The 17,546-nt window shown below is 48.2% G+C and overlaps 1 protein-coding gene and 1 long non-coding RNA gene across 4 annotated transcripts in view; one reads left to right on the plus strand and one right to left on the minus strand.

Moving 5' to 3' along the window:
• Window positions 1–17,546, plus strand: part of LOC139249383 (guanylate-binding protein 2-like) — a 72,999-nt gene that overhangs the window by 25,444 nt on the left and 30,009 nt on the right. For all 3 annotated transcript variants that reach the window (XR_011591160.1, XM_070872377.1, XM_070872378.1), the window contains exons 4-6: window positions 5,528–5,637; window positions 11,323–11,510; window positions 17,113–17,361. Coding sequence is in view for 2 of the 3 variants with exons in the window: in XM_070872377.1 (XP_070728478.1) it covers window positions 5,528–5,637; window positions 11,323–11,510; window positions 17,113–17,361 (547 nt within the window). In the remaining variant the exon portion in view is untranslated. The remainder of the gene's footprint in view (window positions 1–5,527; window positions 5,638–11,322; window positions 11,511–17,112; window positions 17,362–17,546) is intronic.
• The window catches only part of LOC139249384 (uncharacterized), a 110,448-nt gene that overhangs the window by 3,743 nt on the left and 89,159 nt on the right, over window positions 1–17,546 (minus strand). The window contains exon 2 of the long non-coding RNA XR_011591161.1: window positions 14,228–14,385. This is a non-coding gene — a long non-coding RNA (uncharacterized lncRNA). The remainder of the gene's footprint in view (window positions 1–14,227; window positions 14,386–17,546) is intronic.

Below are 17,546 nucleotides of genomic sequence, written 5' to 3' on the forward strand. Positions count from 1 at the left end.
TCCGCTCCCGCTTTAAACAGGCGCTCCCTCCTCTCCCGCTTTAGACGGGCGCTGTCTCCTCTCCCGCTTTAGACGGGCGCTCCCTCCTCTCCCGCTTTAAACGGGCGCTCCCTCCTCTCCCGCTTTAGACGGGCGCTGTCTCCTCTCCCGCTTTAGACGGGCGCTCCCTCCTCTCCCGCTTTAGACGGGCGCTCCCTCCTCTCCCGCTTTAAACGGGCGCTCCCTCCGCTCCCGCTTTAAACAGGCGCTCCCTCCGCTCCCGCTTTAGACGGGCGCTGTCTCCTCTCCCGCTTTAGACGGGCGCTCCCTCCTCTCCCGCTTTAAACGGGCGCTCCCTCCGCTCCCGCTTTAAACAGGCGCTCCCTCCGCTCCCGCTTTAAACGGGCGCTCCCTCCTCTCCCGCTTTAGACGGGCGCTGTCTCCTCTCCCGCTTTAGACGGGCGCTGTCTCCTCTCCCGCTTTAAACGGGCGCTCCCTCCGCTCCCGCTTTAGACGGGCGCTGTCTCCTCTCCCGCTTTAGACGGGCGCTGTCTCCTCTCCCGCTTTAGACGGGCGCTGTCTCCTCTCCCGCTTTAGACGGGCGCTCCCTCCTCTCCCGCTTTAGACGGGCGCTCCCTCCTCTCCCGCTTTAGACGGGCGCTCCCTCCGCTCCCGCTTTAGACGGGCGCTCCCTCCGCTCCCGCTTTAGACGGGCGCTCCCTCCGCTCCCGCTTTAGACGGGCGCTCCCTCCGCTCCCGCTTTAGACGGGCGCTCCCTCCTCTCCCGCTTTAGACGGGCGCTCCCTCCGCTCCCGCTTTAGACGGGCGCTCCCTCCTCTCCCGCTTTAGACGGGCGCTCCCTCCGCTCCCGCTTTAAACAGGCGCTCCCTCCTCTCCCGCTTTAGACGGGCGCTCCCTCCTCTCCCGCTTTAAACGGGCGCTCCCTCCGCTCCCGCTTTAAACGGGCGCTCCCTCCTCTCCCGCTTTAGACGGGCGCTGTCTCCTCTCCTGCTTTAGACGGGCGCTCCCTCCTCTCCCGCTTTAGACGGGCGCTCCCTCCTCTCCCGCTTTAGACGGGCGCTCCCTCCTCTCCCGCTTTAGACGGGCGCTCCCTCCTCTCCCGCTTTAAACGGGCGCTCCCTCCGCTCCCGCTTTAGACGGGCGCTGTCTCCTCTCCCGCTTTAAACGGGCGCTCCCTCCGCTCCCGCTTTAAACGGGCGCTCCCTCCGCTCCCGCTTTAAACGGGCGCTCCCTCCGCTCCCGCTTTAGACGGGCGCTGTCTCCTCTCCCGCTTTAGACGGGCGCTCCCTCCTCTCCCGCTTTAGACGGGCGCTCCCTCCTCTCCCGCTTTAAACGGGCGCTCCCTCCTCTCCCGCTTTAGACGGGCGCTGTCTCCTCTCCCGCTTTAGACGGGCGCTGTCTCCTCTCCCGCTTTAGACGGGCGCTCCCTCCTCTCCCGCTTTAGACGGGCGCTGTCTCCTCTCCCGCTTTAAACGGGCGCTCCCTCCGCTCCCGCTTTAGACGGGCGCTGTCTCCTCTCCCGCTTTAGACGGGCGCTGTCTCCTCTCCCGCTTTAGACGGGCGCTCCCTCCTCTCCCGCTTTAGACGGGCGCTCCCTCCGCTCCCGCTTTAGACGGGCGCTCCCTCCTCTCCCGCTTTAAACGGGCGCTCCCTCTGCTCCCGCTTTAGACGGGCGCACCCTCCTCTCCCGCTTTAAACGGGCGCTCCCTCCGCTCCCGCTTTAGACGGGTGCACCCTCCGCTCCCGCTTTAGACGGGCGCTCCCTCTGCTCCCGCTTTAGACGGGCGCTCCCTCTGCTCCCGCTTTAGACGGGCGCACCCTCCGCTCCCGCTTTAGACGGGCGCTCCCTCTGCTCCCGCTTTAGACGGGCGCTCCCTCTGCTCCCGCTTTAGACGGGTGCACCCTCCTCTCCCGCTTTAAACGGGCGCTCCCTCCTCTCCCGCTTTAAACGGGCGCTGTCTCCTCTCCCGCTTTAAACGGGCGCTCCCTCCTCTCCCGCTTTAAACGGGCGCTCCCTCCTCTCCCGCTTTAAACGGGCGCTGTCTCCTCTCCCGCTTTAGACGGGCGCTCCCTCCGCTCCCGCTTTAAACGGGCGCTCCCTCCTCTCCCGCTTTAGACGGGCGCTGTCTCCTCTCCCGCTTTAGATGGGCGCTCCCTCCTCTCCCGCTTTAAACGGGCGCTCCCTCCTCTCCCGCTTTAAACGGGCGCTGTCTCCTCTCCCGCTTTAAACGGGCGCTCCCTCCTCTCCCGCTTTAAACGGGCGCTGTCTCCTCTCCCGCTTTAGACGGGCGCTCCCTCCGCTCCCGCTTTAAACGGGCGCTCCCTCCTCTCCCGCTTTAAACGGGCGCTCCCTCCTCTCCCGCTTTAGACGGGCGCTCCCTCCTCTCCCGCTTTAAACGGGCGCTCCCTCCTCTCCCGCTTTAGACGGGCGCTCCCTCCTCTCCCGCTTTAGACGGGCGCTCCCTCCGCTCCCGCTTTAAACGGGCGCTGTCTCCGCTCCCGTTCTTTAAGCAATCCACTTTACTACCTTGCATGAGGCATCTACCATAATAATCCACTGCCACGATATACCGAGAATGACAATGAACATTATGCCTATAAAATAATTATCCATTTACAAGTTTGCTTCCCTTTATAAGATCCCCTCTCAAATGCTACATTTCTAGGCTGATAAGCTAAAGTATCCAGTCTTTCCTAAATGCTCAGGCCCTTGACAATAAGAGTCAGCCCCATGGCATTCGACACAGTACTCAAGGCCCAGTCTGATCAGAGCACTATCACGTTGAATCACTGCCTGCTCTGAACTATATTCTACTGTTTGGGCGCTCTAGTTCAAAATCCCATTGGCTTTCTCTGCATTAGTTGGTCACATTAAGCATCAATACCACTAAGTCTCTTTCAACTTTATCCTGGGCTATTTCAACACCATAAAAGCAAGTTGTTGTGGTAAGGTGAAACCCACTAAAGGAATTCTGAGAAGACAGCTGAGATTTTCCAATTGGAGCACATCCCTAGTGGGGCAGAATTACCACCCACCGTAGAGATGCTCCCCTGACTCTGGACACATTTTTGTCCTGGATTCATAGAAATTTACGGCCCAGAAGAGGGCCATTCGGCCCATTGTGTCTCTGCCAGCCAAAAAAAGAGCTATCCAGCCTAATCCCACCTTTCAGCTCCTCGTCTGTAGCTTTGTAGGTTACAACACTTCAAATGCATATTCAAGTGCTTTTTAAATGCTGTTCAGGTAGTGGGTTCCAGACCCCCAACACCCTCTGGGAGAAAACATTTCGAAACATAGAAAATAGGTGCAGGAGTAGGCCCTTCGAGCCTCCTCAATAAGATCATGGCTGATCATTCATCTCAGTACTCCTTTCCTGCTTTCTCTCCATACCCCTTGATCCCTTTAGCCGTAAGGGCCATATCTAACTCCCTCTTCAATATATCCAATGAACTGGCATCAGCAACTCTCTGCGGCAGGGAATTCCACAGGTTAACAACTCTGAGTGAAGAAGTTTCTCCTCATCTCAGTCCTAAACGGCCTACCCCTTATCTTAAGACTGTGTCCCCTGGTTCTGGACTTCCCCAACATCAGGAACAATCAAGCCACATCTAAACTGTCTAGTCCCATCAGAATCTTCTATGTTTCTATGAGATTCCCTGTCATCCTTCTAAACTCCAGTGTATAAAGGCCCAGTTGATCCAGTCTCTCCTCATATGTCAGTCCAGCCGTCCCTGGAATCAGTTTGGTGAACCTTCGCTGCACTCCCTCAATAGCAAGAACGTCCTTCCTCAGATTAGGAGACCAAAACTGAACACAATATTCCAGGTGAGGCCTCACCAAGGGCTTGTACAACTTCCCTCTAATCCTCGACCAATTACTTTAAATCTGGTTACTGACTCCGCTGCTAAGTGAAATATGTCCTTCCTATCCACTCTATCTAGGCCCCTCATAATTTTACACACCTCAATAAAATCTCCACTCAGCCTCCTCTGTTCCAAAGAAAACAATCCCAGCCTATCCAATCTATCCTCATACTTAAAATTTTCCAGTCCTGACAATATCCTCGTAAATCTCCTCTGCACCCTCTCCAGTGCAATCATATCTTTCCTGTAATGTGGTGACCAGAACTGTATGCAGTACTGCAGCTATGGCTGAGCTAGTGCTTTATACAGTTCTAGAATAACCTCCCTGCTCCTATATTCTATGCCTTGGCTGATAAAGGAGAGTATCCTGTATACCTTGTTAACCACCTTGTCTACCTGTCCTGCAATGTTCCCTATCATGGGGGGCTGCTGTGTGGCCCATTCAAGAGTCCATGCCTGCGTGTTTTTTTCAATTTAAAAGCTGGCTCAACAGCTGTGTGGGACCCTGGAGCATCGCACTGCTTAAAGTAACATTGTTGTCCTGCTACCTTCAGGGATCTGCGGGCATACACTCCAAGGTCCCTCTGTTCCTCTACATTTCTCTGTATCCTACCATTTATTGTGTATTCCCTTGCCTTGTTAGCCCTCCACAAATGTATTACCTCACACACTTCTCCAGATTGAATTGCATTTGCCACTCTTCCACCCATCTGACCAGTCCATTAATATTTGCCTCATTATCAACCGCACGGCCAATTTGTGTATCATCTGCAAATTTCTTAATCATGCCCCCTACATTGAAGTCTAAATCATTGACATATACCACAAAAAGCGAGGGACCTAGTACTGAGTTTTGCAGAACTCCACAGGAAGCGGCCTTCCAGTCATCCATTACCTTTTGCTTCCTGCCACTGAGCCAATTTTGGATCCAACTCATCACTTTCCCTTAGATCCCATTGGCTTTTGCTTTTCTGACTAGTCTGCATGTGGGACCTTGTCAAAAGCCTTGCTAAAATCATTACCAAAATGGAGACCATCAAAGTTGGGGCAGAAATGAGTTGTCTGAGGCCTGTTACAGTTTGAGGGTGCGAACAGCCACCAGTAAACCAGCAATGGTTTTACTACAAATGTTTTTCTTGCTTTAGTGGTTTTGTGAATTGCAATGGTTAGACAACAACAGTATTATGCCCCTTGCAGCAATCTCTCAGTGCAGGACACCTAGGCAGAAGAGACCGCCCTCACGATGCAAATGCTGGAAAACACCACAGACCACATATCGGCATGTTGTTGTTTTCATGCCCTCGCCCCGAGATCAGCAGACACTCTCTTCACAGCTCAACCTATCCAACGGGAAATAGAAAGAGACACTATGTGGCATAGGACATTACTGAGCAATTTTCCAGCCCTGTCCCACCCCCATCCTGGACCAGATCAGTTCAGAAACTGGCGGGAGGGGTCTGGGAAATCTGGCCTGCCTACTTTAACCTTCTCTGCTCCGAAGATTACTACTGACATAAAACTGAGGTTTAAAATTATTAACTCATCTCTTTAGGGTGACTTATCTTTGCTTTCAGAAGAATTTGATTTGAAACATCAGTTTGTAATTCATTAAATGAAACCTAATTAATATCTGTCATTGGTTTTCTCTGTCTCTGTATTGCAGGGTGATGATAGCAATGATAATAAGATTTTTGCATTAGCTGTTCTGATGAGCACTATGCTTGTGTACAACAGCAAGGGGACAATCGACCAGCAGGCACTGCAGGACATCAAGTATCCTTAACATTATATTCTTAATTCTGCTTTTAAACAACGACAAGTAATAAATTATTGGTTGGATACCTTCACAGCCACCTCCTTGACCTTGCTATTTCTCGCAGCCTCGCTATTCCTACCATGTCAATTACAGATAAGGCAGTCTCTGATCATTTCCTTGTATTGCTCTCCACCCACATCCTCCTTCCACCATTCAACCCTAATTCCTTCTGCATCCGTCCCTGCATAAAAACTCTCTCAATGCTCTGACTGTTATGTCCAGAATAACTCCACAAGAGTGTATCGTAAGCTCAAACTGTTGTGACCTTGGTCTCTTTATTGTAACTCCAGAGTGAGGAAGCAGCATGTGGAATCACCTTTTATACCTGCTTGCCCAGGGTGCACCGGTGATCCTTAGGTCTCCCACAGGTGTGCCCCCTGGTGGCAAGTCTTACATATTGGTGAGGTTTACATACATCACACTGACAACTGCACTTATCAACTCCAAAATGTCCAGCCATTGGCTCTCCACTGACCATGACATTTCTGCAGCCACCGCTCTGCTCAACCATACCCTAAGCCCCACCTTTGATGCCCCAGTCCCGATTAAAACCATTCGTCTCTCCCACCCTGGCCGTTCCCCCTGGTACGGCACTTAGCTTCGCTCCCTCAAGTCGAAGGGATGCAGTCTTGAACAGATGAGGCGGGCAACTGGTTTCGCCATTCAGCACCAGATCTGGCATTATCAGGTCCTACTCTCATCTGCCAAAACTGCTCACTATTCCAGGATTATTCTGGAATGCAAAGATAACCCCCAGCTACTATTCTCTACTGCTAACCGTCTTCTTAAACCCCTCTCCCCAGTCTCCACTACACTCACCTCCAACAACGTGTGAGGAGCCTATGGACTTTGCATCAAAGATTAAGACCGTCCATTCAGCTGCCTCTGCCAATTCCCTTCCTACCCCTAGCCCACCGGGCCAAACTTTCTGAGGTTCCCCCCTGCCCTAGCCCTGAACTTACATCTTTCTCTAGTTTCTCTCCGATCTCCTCTCATTACCTCTCCATGCTCATTTTGTCTCTGAGACCCACTTCCTGCTCCCTTGACCCTATTCCCACTAAACCGCTGACCGCCCAACTTCCTTTTCTGGCTCCCATGTTAGCTGACATTGTTAACTGTTCACTCCCTTCAGGTACTGTCCACCTCTCCTCCAAATCTGTGATCGTCACCCTTCTCCTCAAAAACCAACCCCTGACCTCACTGTGCTTGCTGGCTACCGCCCCATCTCCAACCTCCCTTTCCTCTGCAAAGTCATTGAACATGTCGCCTCCGAAATCCGTGCCCATCTTTCCCGCAACTCCATATTTGAATCCCTTCAATCTGTTTTCCGCTCCTGCCACAGTACCAAACAGCTCTCATTAAAGTCACAAATGACATCCTTTGTGACTGTGACAAAGGTAACCTATCCCTCCTTGTCCTCCTCGACCTGTCTGCAGCCTTTGACATGGTTGACCACTCTATTCTCCTCCAACACCTCTCAACCATCGTCCAGCTGGCTGGGACTGCACTCGCCTGGCTCCACTCTTATCTATCTAATTGTAGCCTGAAAATCTCCTGCAATGGCTTCTCTTCCCACTCCCATATCATTTCCTCTTGTTTCCCCTAAGGATCTGTCCTTGGCTCCCTCTTATTTCTCATCTCTATGCTGCCCCTTGGCGATATCATCCGAAAAGACGGAGTCAGTTTCCACATGTACGCTGATGACACCCAGCTCTAACTCTCCACCACATCTCTTGACCCCTCCATGGTCTCTAAATTGTCAGCCTGCTTGTCCAACATCCAGTACTGGATGAGCAACAATTTTCTCCTATTATATATTGGGAATACCGAAGCTATTGTCTTTGGTCCCGCATCAAGTCCCGATCACACATCACTCTTGTCGCGTTAACCTACATTGGCTCCTGGTTAAGCAACACCTCAATTTCAAAGTTCTCATCCTTGTTTGCAAATCCCTCCATGGTCTCTCCCCTCCATATCTCTCTAATCTCTTTCAACCTCACAACCCCACAAGATTAACGACTTGGAAGAAGGGACTGAGTGTAACGTAGCCAAGTTTGCTGACGATACAAACATGGTGGGAAAAGCAATGTGTGAGAAGGACACAAAATCTGCAAAAGGACATAGACAGGCTAAGTGAGTGGGCAAAAATTTGGCAGGTGGAGTATAATGTTGGAAAGTGTGAGGTCATGCACTTTTGGCAGAAAAAAAATCAAAGAGCAAGTTATTATTTAAATGGAGAAAGATTGCAAAGTGCTGCAGTACAGCGGGATCTGTGGGTAACTGTGCATGAAACACAAAAGGATAGTATGCAGGTACAGCAAGTGATCAGGAATGCCAATGGTATCTTGGCCTTTATTGCAAAGGGGATGGAGTATTAAAGCAGGGAAGTCATGCTACAGCTCTATAAGGTATTGGTGAGGCCACACCTAGAATACTGCGTGCAGTTTTGGTTTCCATATTTACGAAAGGATATACTTGCTTTGGAGGCAGTTTAGAGAAGGTTCACTCGGTTGATTCCGGGGATGAGGGGGTTGACTTATTGGAATTCAGAAGAATGAGAGGTGATCGTACCGAAACGTATAAGATTATGAGGGGGCTTGACAAGGTGGATGCAGAGAGGATGTTTCCACTGATGGAGGAGACTAGAACTAGAGGGCATAATCTTAGAATAGGAGGTCACCCATTTAAAACAGAGATGAGGAGAAATTTCTTCTCTCGGAGGGTTGTAAATCTGTGGAATGCGTTGCCCCGGAGAGCTGTGGAAGCCGGGACATTGAATAAATTTAAGACCGAAAGAGACAGTTTCTTAAATGATCAGGGGATAAAGGGTTATGGGGAGCGGGCAGGAAAGTAGAACTGAGTCCATGATCAGATCAGCCATAATCTTATTGAATGGCGGAGCAGGCTCGAGGGGCTGTATGGCCTACTCCTGTTCCTATTTCTTATGTTCTTATGTCTGCGCTCCTATAATTCTGCTCTCTTGAGCATCTTTGATTCTAACCGCTCAACCTTCAGTGGCTGTGCCTTCAGCTGCCTGGGCCCCAAGCTCTGGAACTCCCTGCCTAAATCTCTCCACCTCTCTCCTCCTTTAAGACACTCCTTAAAACCTACCTCTTTGACAAAGCTTTTGGTCATCTGCCAGAATTTCTTCTCATGTGGTTCGGTGTCAAATGTATCTGTTTTGTCTTGTAACAGTGCTGTGAAACGCTTTGGGATGTTTTACTACGTTAAAGGTGCTATATAAATAAACGTTGTTGTTGTTGTTGTTGGATATTAACCCAAAATAACACTGTAAAACTCTGCTACTTTTCACATGGTTATGTGTTTGAACTTAAACAGCATTAAATGGACTTATCAAGGAAATCACATCTGACCCGATATTGGGTAGTGCCATGTTTAGGTGGCGGCAGGAATTAGGCACTTTATACGTAAATGAGGGGCATAATGCATGTTTTAGGCCCCCTCTGCTAAAGTGGATATTACAGAGCCATTGGAAATGATGATATAAGAGGCTGGGTTTTCTACCTCCTCTTCCGGCCGTTGTTCACACGCAGCGATAGAGTAGAGGGCCGAAGGCAATTTCACATCCGGGGCAATTACAGGGTCTTGTGCACTTAATGACATCACGATCTACGAGGCGCTAGAGACCCAGGTGGTAAGCGTTAGTGCCAGCATTAAACTGGCACTGAAGTTCATGGTTGTCACTGCATTCTCCGTGTCCGGTCGTTGAGCTTCTCCGAATGAAGCGGCTGAACCAAGTATCAGACAACTACCATAGTGCAGCTCAAGGAAGCAACATTTAAAATTTGTTGGGCTTTCAGACAGGAAGTTGTAACATGATCCTTGAATGACCAATATTGCTGCTGATCATTAAAGAATGTGCCAAACTGAGACAACTCATGATGGAGCAGAGAGGAATAAAACACCAAAACATTTTAATGATTGACAGTAAGATTGGCCACAGAGAATGCCACCACTTCCTGTTTGTACTCTCCCTTTCCCCTCCCCATCCAGTGATCGAGATGACACACCACACCATTATTAGATTTGATGAAGACTTTGAACAGAGCCGAGAAGTTTTTATGTCAAAAGCAACACAAACTATATAAAGCACTAACCGTTGAATTATATCTGATGTAAGTTTAATTAGAAAGGCAATGGGGGCAATTTTAACCACCAAAAACGGGACGCTCGGGTCAGGTGAGATGCTAAAATGTTAAAAATCTGAACCCCCACTCCAACCCGCCCACTTCGGGTTTTAACGGAGGCAGGATGGGGGGTTGGGCACTCAACCCACTTGCAGGAGGTGGCTTGGCAATTTCCACATTATAATGAGGCTGGGGCCTCACATTTAACATTTTACCCTGGCCGGCCGGGTTTCCTGGGCCTTGGGAAACCTGGCAGCTAAAGGGAGGTGAGGACTGCTGCAATCAGGAGGCAAGTGCCTTTCCACTTACCTGCCTGATCCAGCTTACCTGCTTCACTCAACCCCCCCCCGCCACCCTCAACCCTTCCGATCGCCTCCTCGAGGCCTTCAATCTCATCCTCTTCCCCCCTGATCATTCTGATCTCCACCTGCTCTGGCATCCTATCTTCCTTGTGGTCTCTGGAGTCAGATCACCTCATGTTGCTCAGCTCACAACTCCCGATCTTCCTCCAGCCCCCATCACCAGCCTCCCTGATCCCTCCCTTCGTCTTCTCATGTCCCCGGCTGTGGCCTTGTGTTGAAGGCCTACCTGTCCAGCAGTGAGCTGATCTCTCAATCTGGCTGGCTGCGGCAGGAAAATGGAGACAAAAATGTTAATCAGGTCCTGCCATTAAAATTAGCAGGACCTTCAGGAAACCCGTTCTTCCGGGTTTCCCGACCTCAATCCAGCCCACCACTTCCTCCGAATTAATATCCAGCCCAATATAACTTTATATAAGAGTATAAGGTATTATACAGGACTCGTCTATATAGACAAGCCTCAACCCAAAGCTTCCAATTCCATCCTTGGCCCTCCCCTCCCCTCCACTCACTAACACATCCAGCCAGACCAGGTTCCAGACTATGCACTCACACTTGTCAAGCAGTAGGAAACCACCCCACTCCAATGTTGCTTCAACTTGACCCTTGCATGCGGCTTGATCATTGCTCCAACTCTTGTCTGCCCTGTGTCCCATTCCCACCCAATCCCTCCAGTCCATAGCCTGTCTCGAAACCACCAGTAAGCAATACAGTGGGAGAACTACAAATCATTTTAAGATACGTTTCTCATTTCTTTTGCATATGAACAGATTGTTACAGTGGGATATATTGGTGCATGGTCACAGAATAGGATCAAACTTAAAAGAACCCTTCTTTAGATTACTCTTGATCACCTTCTTTGGCTAATGAAATTGTGACATTTTATTATTTTTCTCATTGGAATATTCTTCATCCCTTAAAATGCTTTTAAACAATTTCAGTTTTCTTCTGTTGATTTATTTTCTAGTTGCAGTTTACACTCTAGTCCTTTTTTTTTTCGCCCTCCTTTATAACACCAAACGTTTTTCCATTCACAGCATTACTCCTAATTGCAGCATCAGATCTAACTGTACAGCGATGACTTGAACCTAAGGGTTGGCCTATTTCTAGATTATTCTCCTTAACATTGGATCAGTTATGTGACGGAACTGACTCAACTCATTAAAACAAATTCCAAGACAGATAACGAACATGGAGACAATTTCATGGAATATTTTCCTCGCTTTGTGTGGACTGTGCGAGATTTTACTCTGGAGCTGAAAATTAGTGGGAAAACAGTAACTGCAGATCAATACCTGGAGAACGCCCTTAAACTGAAAACAGGTAAATAAGAAAAACCATGTATTGATAACAATCATCTCATCTAATGCTGTGGAATTGAAACCAATTACATTAGTCTTCATTCTGCATGTTCCACAAGCCTTATGAGCGAGGCCAAGATTGGTGGCCCTGGAGAAACCACAAGCATGCAACAATAAAATGACACCACAACATCAGCAATGGCTGAAGCTACACGTGATATCCTACTCCATCTGTCACCATCATCTATGGGCTGCCTAAGGCCCATTCTCTTTCTCTAATCCAATTTGTCTTGTGCTTATCTCTTCTGTCCCCCACCCCAAGTATTCATCATTCAAACAGACCCCGCCCCTTCTAAACCACACCCTCTTCTAGCTCCGCCTCCCCTCTGTCCCTCTCTCTCTTCCCTCCCGCCCCCGCCCCCCACCCCCGTCCGTCCTCAATCACTTTCGCTCTCCTTTCCAACGGTCCTCCACAACTCTCCTCTTCCTCCCTATTTCCAATCCCCTCTCCTTTGTTCCCCTCTTCCACCCATTCCTCCTCTCATCCTATTCTTTTACCATCATCTTCCCTCTCCGCTCTGCCTGTCCACCTCTCCTCCAGCCGTCCACCTACCCAGCCCTCATCCATCTTCTCTCCCTTCCCCTCCTCCAGTTCTCTCTCCTCTACCATTCTCCTTTCTCCTTCTCTGCCTTTGCTACCCCACTCCCTCTCCCCTCCTATTTCTCCTCCCCATCTCTTCCCATCCTCTCCGCCATGTCGCCCTCCCACCCCTGTCTGCGGCTGTTTGACCTGAACTCCACGCTTGGTCCTGACTCCCCATGTGAGGATCATTAGGGATCAACGGGTATTACAAAAACTCCTCGGCACACATCTGGCCCACATAACCTTACTTTCTGTTACAGTTTTACATTGTAAACTGATATATAAACATTTCTAACGGAATTCCAATGTTAATTTTAATACTTGCCTTTAGCCCTTAGAACATAAGAACATAAGAATTAGGAACAGGAGTAGGCCATCTAGCCCCTCGAGCCTGCTCCGCCATTCAAAAAGATCATGGCTGATCTGGCCGTGGACTCAGCTCCACTTACCCGCCCGCTCCCCATAACCCTTAATTCCCTTATTGGTTAAAAATCTATCTATCTGTGACTTGAATACATTCAGTGAGCTAGCCTCAACTGCTTCCTTGGGCAGAGAATTCCACAGATTCACAACCCTCTGGGAGAAGAAATTCCTTCTCAACTCAGTTTTAAATTGGCTCCCCCGTATTTTGAGGCTGTACCCTCTAGTTCTAGTCTCCCCGACCAGTGGAAACAACCTCTCTGCCTCTATCTTGTCTATCCCTTTCATTATTTTAAATGTTTCTGTAAGATCACCCCTCATCCTTCTGAACTCCAACGAGTAAAGACCCAGTCTACTCAATCTATCATCATAAGGTAACCCCCTCATCTCTGGAATCAGCCTAGTGAATCATCTCTGCACCCCCTCCAAAGCTAGTATATCCTTCCTTAAGTAAGGTGAACAAAACTGCACACAGTACTCCAGGTGCGGCCTCACCAATACCCTGTACAGTTGCAGCAGGACCTCCATACTTTTGTACTCCATCCCTCTCGCAATGAAGGCCAACATTCCATTCGCCTTCCTGATTACCTGCTGCACCTGCAAACTAACTTTTTGGGATTCATACACAAGGACCCCCAGGTCCCTCTGCACCGCAGCATGTTATAATTTCTCCCCATTCAAATAATATTCCCTTTTACTGTTTTTTTTTCCCAAGGTGGATGACCTCACATTTTCCGACATTGTATTCCATCTACCAAACCTTAGCCCATTCGCTTAACCTATCTAAATCTCTTTGCAGCCTCTGTGTCCTCTACACAACCCGCTTTCCCACTAATCTTTGTGTCATCTGCAAATTTTGTTACACTACACTCTGTCCCCTCTTCCAGGTCATCTATGTATATTGTAAACAGTTGTGGTCCCAGCACCGATCCCTGTGGCACACCACTAACCACCGATTTCCAACCTGAAAAGGACTCATTTATCCCGACTCTCTGCTTTCTGTTAGCCAGCCAATTCTCTATCTATGCTAATACATTTCCTCTGACTCCACGTACCTTTACCTTCTGCAGTAACCTTTTGTGTGGCACCTTATCGAATGCCTTTTGGAAATCTAAATACACCACATCCATCGGTACACCTCTATCCACCATGCTCGTTATATCCTCAAAGAATTAGTTAAACATGATTTCCCCTTCATGAATCTATGTTGCGTCTGCTTGATTGCACTATTCCTATCTAGATGTCCCGCTATTTCTTTCTTAATGATAGCTTCAAGCATTTTCCCCACTACAGATGTTAAACTAACCGGCCTATAGTTACCTGCCTTTTGTCTGCCCACTTTTTTAAACAGAGGCGTTACATTAGCTGCTTTCCAATCCACTGGTACCTCCCCAGAGTCCACAGAATTTTGGTAGATTATAACGAATGCATCTGCTATAACTTCCACCATCTCTTTTAATACCCTGGGATGCATTTCATCAGGACCAGGGGACTTGTCTACCTTGAGTCCCATTAGCCTGTCCAGCACTACCTCCCTAGCGATAGTGATTGTCTCAAGGTCCTCCCTTCCCACATTCCTGTGACCAGCAATTTTTGGCCCTTACCTATAACAGTTGCTTATCACATAAGCAGATCGTGCTCTAATACAGCTTCTAATGTTAAATGGCAACACTGACCTGTAACAATTACCTGTCATGCCACAAGGTGATACTGTATTATCTTTAAAATCAGGCTTGGTGTAAAACAGGCTGTAGATTCGCTATGAGCCCGTTTCCTGCTCCTGGTGAAAACCAATTGTACCTCCATGGCCTTCATCGACCTTTCATTGCAAAATCTGTGAAAATTATTAGAGGCAGAGAAGCATTTAAGACTGAGCAACAAATAGCTCACCACTAACCCAATCACATGCTTCCTACAACAATCATTAAAGAGACCAAAGAACAACTAATCACAACAAATTGCACTGACATAGAGACATGACACAAAGTGTTTCACAAAGGGCCCAGAATGGGCCCAGAGCGACAATTAGGAATGAGTAAGGGAGGTCAGTGAAGGTGGGCGTAAAGATTGGAGAAGATGACTTTGGGATTGTCCTATCTTTTTTAAAACTTGGGGCCATATACATGAGCCAAAACCAGTGAGTGGATTGCATGTAATTAGACAATAAAGTGCAGGAGAAGTGGTTGTGAGGCAGGAAAGAATCTGAAACAAATTAAAAAATTGTGAATCTGAAAAAGTGACTTCAGGAGAGCGGTGGAGTCTGAGGAATTACAGTTAATTGTTTAATTCATCATATCATTAAGTCAAGTGCTTAATTTAATATTTTCATTCATTTAAATATTTAATTAATCAATCAGATCTAACGGGATAAAATTAAATTAACTAAATAGAGGATACTAACATGAAAGGGTTCTGAATTTTATTAAATTAAACGCTGGTGTGTCTACATAAATAACAAATAGGAGTTAAGGAAATAACAAAATAAAGTTAAACAAACAACAATTAATCTGAAATCAAGCTAAATCCAATTGCTAAATATAATCCAGCTACTCTTCTGCAATCTGGGGCACAGGGGCACCAGGCTGCAGCTTATCATAACCATTGGCCTCCATGTAGCCCAGTGAAGAAGGAACGCAAAAAGGTCAAATATATTTATTTCCATATTATTTTAACTGAATTCTCAAACTGGCATGGTGAGGTTTGAACTCACATTTATTGGATTAGTAATAACCACTACCTGGACTGTAAATTGCTTTCCCTGACTCACCCATGGATCAATAGCATATATACCAACCTGAAAACTAGAGAAAGTTAACTAATGGTGTCAAAAAGCACACAGTGCAGAAATAGTTCTGAATATAAGGGGGCTAAATTTGGTCAAGGCTGCCACCCGCCCAAGTGCCGCCAATGGCCACCGAGGTACCGGACGGTACTTTGGGCGGGATATTCATCGCCGAGGGCCCTCGAAGGTCGGCGGGCGGCAAATGGATGACGTATGCTGCCAATCTGGGTGGCAGCGGGCGGGAGGTCTCATTCTCGGCGGCAGGGCACTTGCTGCCCAAGTGCCGCCAAGGATGGAGTCAGGCCCACGGAGAGTCGAAGACTTGAAAAAAAAAACAGCAGGAAAAAATAAAATAACTATCGGAAGACCTTCAGGGGACCCCATCCAGGTAAGTCGCTGTGGAAAAAAATATATAAAATGTTCACGAACCTTTTTTTCAGGATCTTCATACTTACAGGATCTACATACTTACTGGGGACAGACCAGCCTCCAGCCAGCGGTCCAGCCCCGTTCTGGTGCCAACTCCTGCCCGTAGCAATCGGGGAGCTCAGCGGGCGGAAGGTCAGTTGTGCCACTTGGCCATCCGCTGATATCAGCGGGCTGTTCCCGGCAGCTCTCCCCTCCCACCCTGAAAGTGGCATTGGGCGGATGTTGCAGGGGACTATCGACGACATGATGATCATTTAAGGCCTCAAAGTGTTCGATTGATTGTGCCATGGGACATGGGCTTGGCATAAGCTATGCTGCAAGGATGTCCACATTCTATCACTTTTAGTTCCTTTACAAAAGCACATTTAGCAGCTTTGGTGCGTTACGAATGACTGAAGCAGAAAGTGAGGATTTTCTGGGGGCACATGTCCCCTTTCAGAATACTTGGATTCTGACACCTAATTTACTGCACTTATTGGCATTTGAGGACCATTGCAGTTGATTGTGAATCTTAGTATTTATTTTTAATTTAATATAACACAACATCATTCTAACCTCAATACCAAAGCAAAATACTGCGGATGCTGGAATCTGAAATAAAAACAGAAAAATCTGGAAATATTCAGCAGGTCAGGCAGCATCTGTGGAGAGAGAAACTGAGTTAATGTTTCAGGTCGATGGCCCTTCATCAGAACTCATTCTAACTCCACTTTCTATTTTATTTCCAAACCTTGAAACTCGACACCTACAGTGGAAACAGTTGACCTTTTTTTGTAACATGCAACAAGCTGGATATAGGGTGGAGTTTTACTGGGAGTCGGGGAGGGAGCGGGGATTGGTTTGAGGTCTGGAAACCCGAGAGAACGGGTTTCCCTCAGGCCCGGCACAATTTAGCGGCAGGACCTGATTAACATTTTATTCTCCATTTTCCAGTGGCAGTCAGATGGGAGGCCCCATGGGGGAGGTCGGACGGAAATCGGAAGTGTCCGACCTCAAGGGGTTGGTGAGGCAGGTACGCTGGATACAGCAGTCCTCGCCTCCCTCCTGCTGGCAGGCTCCCCGAGGTCTGGGAAGCCTGGCCGGCCAGCGGTGAATTTGAAATGGCGGATTATATGCGGCCTCATTATAATATTTAAATATCCAGCCTGCCTTCTAGGAGCAGATTGGTTCCCCTGCCCTGCCCCCGTTAAAACCGGAAGTTGGAGTCGGGATTCAGATTTATTAACATTTTAGCCTCCCCCCTCGATTGCCCCAAACTCGCCCATTTCTTGGGGTTAAAATTCCCCCCATAGTGCATGTTCCATTCAGTATTGATCTGCATGAGTAATTAGTGAAACTTGTCTGTTACAGGTTCAAGTAAAAAAGCCAAACAATACAACTTGCCAAGAGAGTGCCTCAGATATTATTTTCGCTCTAGGAATTGCTTTGTGTTTGATTGCCCTGGAAATAAAAAGATACTGCAAAATATAGCAACAGTTGATGACAGCGAGCTGGAATCAGATTTTGTCGAAACATGCAATGCATTCTGTGAGTTTATTTACACAACGGCAGAAAAGAAAACAATTCCTGGTTGTGGAGGCAAATTGGTCACTGGTGAAAGTAAGTCCTGTTGAACTACGTATTCAGATTGTAAACACACATTCAACAGCTTCAAAAATACTGACCGCTCAAAAGCACGCAGAATATAGATTGTATAACATGTGCGACTGACTGGAGTGCTCCAAGCGGCTGCAGTCTTGCGGCCCTGGCCTCATTAACTTTGGGCAGCAAGCTGCAGGGCAATC

This window comes from Pristiophorus japonicus, unplaced genomic scaffold (assembly GCF_044704955.1).
Source record: "Pristiophorus japonicus isolate sPriJap1 unplaced genomic scaffold, sPriJap1.hap1 HAP1_SCAFFOLD_310, whole genome shotgun sequence".
Taxonomy (NCBI): domain Eukaryota; kingdom Metazoa; phylum Chordata; class Chondrichthyes; family Pristiophoridae; genus Pristiophorus; species Pristiophorus japonicus.